General features: G+C 48.1%; 2 protein-coding genes across 6 annotated transcripts in view; one reads left to right on the forward strand and one right to left on the reverse strand.

Moving 5' to 3' along the window:
- Positions 1 to 4,766, reverse strand: part of FAM104A (family with sequence similarity 104, member A) — a 25,576-nt gene extending 20,810 nt beyond the window's left edge. For 4 of the 5 annotated variants that reach the window (XM_011969712.1, XM_011969052.1, XM_011966842.1 and 1 more), the window contains exon 1: positions 4,464 to 4,766. In XM_011969712.1, the coding sequence (XP_011825102.1) occupies positions 4,464 to 4,684 (221 nt within the window). In that variant the 5' untranslated portion in view covers positions 4,685 to 4,766. Of the gene's footprint in view, positions 1 to 17; positions 99 to 4,463 lie in introns of those variants that run through there. The other variant, XM_011967587.1, reaches the window with a different exon arrangement.
- Positions 4,767 to 5,005: 239 nt separating this feature from the next.
- LOC105527847 (chromosome unknown open reading frame, human C17orf80) overlaps positions 5,006 to 7,039 on the forward strand; it is a 32,638-nt gene continuing 30,604 nt past the window's right edge. The window contains exons 1-2 of the transcript XR_001004385.1: positions 5,006 to 5,100; positions 5,581 to 5,686. The gene's annotated coding sequence lies outside the window, so the exon portion shown is untranslated. The remainder of the gene's footprint in view (positions 5,101 to 5,580; positions 5,687 to 7,039) is intronic.

Raw genomic sequence — 7,039 nt, forward strand, 5'->3', positions numbered from 1 at the left:
TTACAATTCCAAGTTACCTAATTGTACTCCCTTCCATATGACAACATTTGAAATAAGAGTGGCTGCCTTTGCCTATTTGCCCTGAAAACCCTTATAAAGGTACCTCTTGGTCACATTAACCTGATTATTCTGGCAACACTAGCTGGTATTATGATATAACAATTACTTCACTAGATTGTTACTATGAGATTATAGCATAAGCTGCTTAAAATTTCCAGGTTTAAAGAAAAATCACACATCTTTCTTAGGCAAGTGTTCTCAGATGTGCAAGAAAGACCAAATTTGTATGTACTCTATTTAAGAATTATGTGCTGTCAAAACGATTTCTGAACCCGTTAGAAAACAGAAATAAATTAAAGGAGGTAAAATTTTAAGTCAAATTGCCCAGAACTGTACTGTCCAATATGGTAGCCACCAGCCACATACGGTTATTTACATTTAAATTAACTAAAATTAACCATCCAGTTTTTAGGTCACAGCAGCCCTGTTTCTAGTGCTCAGTGGCCACATGTAGCTAGTGGCTACTGCACTGACCAGCACAGATAAAGGACATTCCCGTCACTGCAGAACGTTCTCCCAGCAGCACAGGCTAGAGGTCTGTATGTACATGGCAGCAGCACCTATTAAAAAACCCTTAAAGTTTCAGCTTTCTATAGATGAGAGACAAAGGGCTGGTGTGGACACACAGCTTTTGGAAAGCATGTACAATTGGAGGATATAGTGTCTTCTATATAATTATACACTTTTATCTATAAGAGTAGGGTGGCTTACAGTGGCAGGCCTTTAATCCTACAGGTTTTGAGTTGAGGTCTGAATACTGGAGAAAATAAATGATCACCCTGAGCTCAATTCTCTGTACTCTGCAACATTCTGAATAGGTCTAACTTTAATAATGAGTATGGATCCCAGCTTAAGTTTGGAATAATAAAGAGTGTGTGGTTCTGATAAAGCTTCAACCATCCTGCACTGGGCTATGTAATTTACCTCATTCTAAGACATCATTTCTGCTCCCTACCTTTCTCTTAGGAGATCAGATCTTAGCTGCACATTACTCTGAGGTAGATGGAGGTTAAAAAAAAAAAAAGATGAATACCAGGTTTTAATAATCACTAAACAGACGTGCTTTTATCATAAATTTGAATCAAGAAACTGCTAATTTCATCCTAATATGATCAGAGAATTTGTGTAGGAGTGTTCTGCAGAGGCAAAGCAACGTCCGCTGGGAGGCCAGTTGACACCCAAAGAGAAACTCATCGAATAAGTAGCAGCTGCTGGTCCTCACACACTCATTTTATCAGCGTGCCAACAGCTGATTGGGCTTTGGGCTGCTGAGTCACTCTAACCAAACTTATGAGCCTGATCAAAATTTGCTATCTCCTCATTTATAATGGGGGATAGATCTTTCCAGGGACAAGACTATGAATGTCAAGGAGGTTGCATGGCAGAGGAAGTGTAAGAACAAAAAAAGATGAGCCTGTTTTGTGGATTTCAACTAATCTCCGGGAGAGTCACATGAAATATCCCTGCCTCATAAATCACTTGATCTCGTAAAGTACCAGAATAATCTCTTTGGCCTGTTGGTGGCCTTCTCCTTTGGATGGTACCAGATTAAGAAAGAGTTCTACCTGTTCTTTATTTGCCTTTTTCTAGGCTCTTAGCAGATCTTATCCTTGAAACATTCTTCTTTCAATAATGATGTTAACAACTGGCAAGATTACAGCTTCATGCTCATCCCTATCGGTTCAATCAATCAGATTACAGTTTTTGGCATTAATGCCACAGACCAGGTTATAATTTTAGCAGGCACCCCTATAACTGATTATATTCTCCCCTAACCATCTAGGTGCAGATTACCAGTTAGCATCTGCTACTTCTAAAGATGGCTGATTCCATTACATTGCATCATTTCATTTCTCTCCAACCTTCCTGTCATCTCCTAGAGACTGGGCATAGAAATAATCTTAAGAGTATGAGCTGGGCACAGTGACCGACACCTGTAATCCCAGCACTTTGGGAGGCCGAGGCAGGCAGATCACTTGAGGTCAGGAGTTCGAAACCAGCCTGGCCCACATGGTGAAACCCGTCTCTACTAAAAATACAAAACAGCAGGGCGTGGTGGCGCGTGCCTGTAATCCCAGCTACTTGGGAGGCTGAGGCAGGAGAACTGCTTCAACCCAGGAGGTGGAGGTTGCAGTGAGCCGAGGTTGCACCACTGCACTCCAGCCTGGCCAACACAGCAAGACTCCGTCTCAAAACAAACAAAAACAGTATGGAAACTAGTGGTTTTCAAACTTTATTTTTAAAAGTAACAGAACTCTTTCTTTCTTACTGTAAAAAAATACTCTGTATATAAGAGATAAAGGATTTGTTGAAGCAGGGACTCCCAGTCTGGTGAGGTGGCTCACATCTGTAATCCCAGCACTTTGGGAGGCCAAGGCAGGTGGATTCCTTGAGCCCAGGAGTTCAAGACCAGCCTGGGCAATATGGTGAAACCCCATCTCTACCAAAAATACAAAGGTTAGCTGGGTGTGATAGCTCACATCTGTGGTCCAGTTACTCAGGAGGCTGACATGGGAGCATTACCTGAGCCTGGGAGGTTGAGGCTGCAGTGAGGCATGACGGGGCCACTGCACTCCAGCCTGGTCGACAGAGTGAGACTCTGTCAATCAATCACTCAGTCAATCAACCAACCAATCAATCAATAAGCAGGGACTCCCTCACCACACACCCACCTCTCTGTGGCTATCCAATCTACTGTGTGACAGCCTGAAAAACCATCTTCTTGTTTTTTTTTTGAGATGAAGTTTCGCTTTTGTTGCCCAGGTTGGAGTGCAATGATCTCGGCTCACCGCAACCTCCGCCTTCCGGGTTCAAGCGATTCCGCCTTAGCCTCCCAAGTAACTGGGATTCAGGCGCCCGCTACCAGGCCCGACTAATTTTTTTGAATTTTTAGTAGAGACGGAGTTTCACCATGTTGGCCAGGGTGATCTCGAGCTCCTGACCTCAGGTGATCCACCGGCCTCGGCCTCCCAAAGTGCTGGGATCACAGGCCTGAGCCACCGCGCCCAGCCGAAAAACCACCATCTCAGACCGTCCTAGAGCTGGCAGAGCGGGCCCATCATACTCCATTAAACACTGGCAAGAAACGCCTGTCCAAATCAAATAACTTATTGAAAACATGTTGAGATTACTTGTGTACTTGATAAAAGGAATCTACTACCAGTATAAATGCATTCAGATTAGTTGTGTACAGTCGAATTTTTATTTATAGGAAATATTTAGATTTTTCTTCAGATATGTGAGACACCCCAAGAGAATATCGTAAGTATAAACTGGGTTTGGGGAAGAATAACATGGCAGTCGGGTCAGTATCTAAAGCTGTATCTAAAGCTCTTGTTCCTAATTCCGATAGCATGTCTGTAATTGGGCCCCCAATTTCAAATTTAGTCCACTCTTCTTTTCTATACAACGAGAGGCTTTATGCTCCACTTGCTACATGACCCAAATCAATAATCCCGTGCAGCAGCTTGGGGAACCCGAGGTTTTCACCATGGGACCAAATAAACTCAGGATACTTCTGAGAACTTCAGTCCTGTGAAATAACTATTTCAGAGAAGGATCCTTGTGGAAAGACCGGAACATGAAGAGCATTCTGAGGTAACCCTTCCCAACTTTCTCCTCCACACATTCTTGCAGAGGAAATTAAGAGGGAGAAAAAAATTAAGAAATCCCAACTTAGTCGGGACTCTAGGAGTACATGTCAAGCATAGAACCCCTAATTTAAGACCCAGGTCCCGAGGCCAGGCTCCCTTGGGAAGGTAGCGAGTGCATCGCGACAAAATCCTACCTCCCGCCTTCGGAGTCAAACGGCCCCGCATCCAAACAGTTTAGAATCCAGCTTGTTCTTAATGCTACAGTCAAGAGAGGATCCATAACCCGCCTTGGTCATCTGCCCTTCTGTGTTCACAACCGTTCATAGCACAAGTTCTTCGGTCTAACCTAATCTTTCCCTGCTGCGGGGTTAAGCCCAACCTTTCTTTCTGACCTTGGGGAGCCGGCAGCTCCCCGCCCGGTGCCCTCACAAAAGCCTGAGGGGGCCCCCTCTCCAAGATGAGACGTTTCTCCCATCCCCCCACCCTCCTAAATTTAGGACAGGGAAGCTTTAGGGCCACTGTCTCTCTTCCGGGACCGATCACACTTCGTTCCAAATAGGAAACGATAGGGGGGTAAAAAGATGGAGGGGCGGGAGACCTGGACCCCGGAGAGTCACCTTCCAGCTACCCACAGGAACCAAGCATCCGATCACTCGCGCATCCCTCTCCCCTCCTCCCCCGGCCCGCAGTGGACCCCACAGGGAGCCCCGCCGGGTCCACACTTGCTCCGACCCCCATTTCGCGCGCCCCCTCGGCTCCATCTCCCAAATCCTCAGGCGACGAGTGGAAAGGGGGTCCCTTCCCTCTCACCTGGGACGGAGGCGCTCGCTCATGGCAGCTGGCGGAGGGAAGCTACGCGGCGCCGCTCCGCGAGAAGAGGGAACAGAGGGGGTTGTGTTTCGGCGGCCGCCACGCCCACCCCCTCGGGCCTTAGCTCTCGCAGCCGCTCGGGTGGACGCAGCCGGTGGCGAGTACCCCTCAGTCGGACCCGTACCACCGCTACTTCCGGCGTCTGCTCCGCGCCCCCCCATGTCGCTGCCGCCGTGGTACCGCCCTCTCGCGGCTGCGCAGTGGCACGATCCCAACCGCGCCGACCGGTAACCCCGCCCACGGGAAGAGGCGGGCTCGGAGGGGGAGGAGCGACTAGGAGCTTCTGGGAGAAAGGACCTCCCCTGGGGTGGCGGAAGCACTCGCCTGTTCACAGCCAACGGAGGGTACGGTATGAAAGTCAAACCAGGTTTCAAATAAACTCAATTATGTCATAATAATATCATACAAGTATTTGAGTTGAATCCGTGTGAGGTAACATTTTTAAAAATAGGCGGACCTATCCGGCAGTGGTGCAGACAGCCTGACGCGGTTTCCTGGCCGGGGGTTGGGCAGGCGCTTGGGGGGCTTCCCTCGGGGGCTTGTCGCCGGGGCTGCCTGGGCTTTCGGGTCTTCCGAGGTGAGGACGGTCCTTTGAGGTGAGCTTCCAGGGGCGGGGTTGTGTTCCGCGACCCACGTTCTAGGTCTGGGGAAGACTGTCCTGAGCGGAGAGGGGAGGGAATCGGGTGCCGGCGGAGGGTCTTCCTGGAACCGCAGGAGGAACCCCTCGGTGGGGCTGCGGGAACGCCGGTCCCTGACCCAGAATCTGCCAGGCCGACCCCATCCACTCCGCTGGCAGAATCAGAACAGTTTTCAGGGAAAGGAAGGGTGCGGGGAGGTGGGCAGGCTGGTAACGCGGCCGGAGGAGGGAAAGGTGGCTGGAGAGCGCCGGAGGTGAGGGTGAGGATTAGTGGAACTGTTGAGGTCCTGCTAGAGCCCAGAGGCTTGGGAGGTCTTAACTCTGCTTACCGGAACCTGTGTTTGTTTTTGATTCAGTACCGTGCCGCATTTACTCACTGCGCGTGCTGCCAAGTCACCTGTCTCATCGTGTCTTACACAGGCTGACATTCACGTTTCATTCTGCCACACTCGGGAACGGTGATCGGGGAAGAATGGGGATCCGGGAGAAGCACTCGCAAAACTAGCATCCTCCTGGAGGAGCTCGGGTAAGTAAACAGCCACATATAGACGTTACCCTGGGAATGTACCGAGATGTTTCAAGTAGGATTGAGTGTGAGGTGGAGTGGAGGCAGAAACGTCTAGCAGGTGTCAAGCCCTTTCTAACGTTATTAGCCGAAGGTCCATGGACTGGCTTCATTTGTGTGTATTTTTGTAAATAAACAGTCTGTGGCTTTCATCCTGTTGTTAGTGTGTACCTCCAAACAAAGTAAGACTGATGGCTCACGCCTGTAATCCCAGCAGGCCGCCTGTAATCCCAGCAGGCCGGGCGCGGTGGCTCACGCCTGTAATCCCAGCACTTTGGGAGACTGAGGCGGATCACCTGCGGTCAGGAGTTCGAGACCAGCCTGGCCAACATGGTGAAACCCCGTCTCTACTAAAAATACTAAAATTAGCCGGGCGTGGTGGCCCAGGCCCGTAATCCCAGTAATCCTAGCCACTGGGGAGGCTGAAGTTGCAGTGAGCCGAGATCGTGCCACTGCACTCCAGCTTGAGTGACAGAGCGAGACTCCATCTCAAAAAAAAAAAGACCGAACAACAACAAAGTAAGAATGATTACTGTAATCTGTTGGCAGAAAACAGTTTTGTTTTGAATGACTTCGTACAGGATAAGGTGAGTTGGTTGCTTTAATGAATGGGTTGGTCAAAATTGTGTCTGTTTTGTGAATGGTTTCAGTCACCTTTTTTAATCTCGTTGGTGGTCAGAGATATTACCAGTTGTAGTACTGAATAATATTTAATCGTTTATATCTGAAGAATTCAGTGAGCAAATATTGTATGCCAGGCTCAGTGCTAGGTTTTTACATACAGCTGTGTGCAGGATAGGTAGGTTTCTTGCCCTCTGGAACTTTATAGAAAGAATAAGAGATGTAGAAAGGAAATAACTTTCAACTAAACATTGGAATTAAACATTTTCTTTTCTGGACTCTAAAGAGTAACAGGTACAAATATACATGGTATAAATGTTTTTTAAAATTTTTTACATGGTATATATTTAACAAAGATGTCAAACTAATTTGCCAGTAATCTGTTGTACTAGAAACTATTAGTAGGCCAGGCGTGGTGGCTCACACCTGTAATCCCAGTACTTTGGGAGGCCAGGGCGGGTGGATCACAAAGTCAGGACATCAAGACCATCCTGGCCAACATGGTGAAACCCCGTCTCTACTAAAAATACAAAAATTAGCTGGGCGTAGTGGTGTGTGCCTATAGTCCCAGCTACTCGGGAGGCTGAGGCAGGACAATCACTTGAACCCGGGAAATGGAGGTTTCAGTAAGCCAACACTGCACTCCAGCCTGGTGACAGAGTGAGACTCCGTCTCAAAAAAAAAAAAAAAAAA

Source organism: Mandrillus leucophaeus, unplaced genomic scaffold, assembly GCF_000951045.1.
Source record: "Mandrillus leucophaeus isolate KB7577 unplaced genomic scaffold, Mleu.le_1.0 Scaffold1, whole genome shotgun sequence".
Taxonomy (NCBI): domain Eukaryota; kingdom Metazoa; phylum Chordata; class Mammalia; order Primates; family Cercopithecidae; genus Mandrillus; species Mandrillus leucophaeus.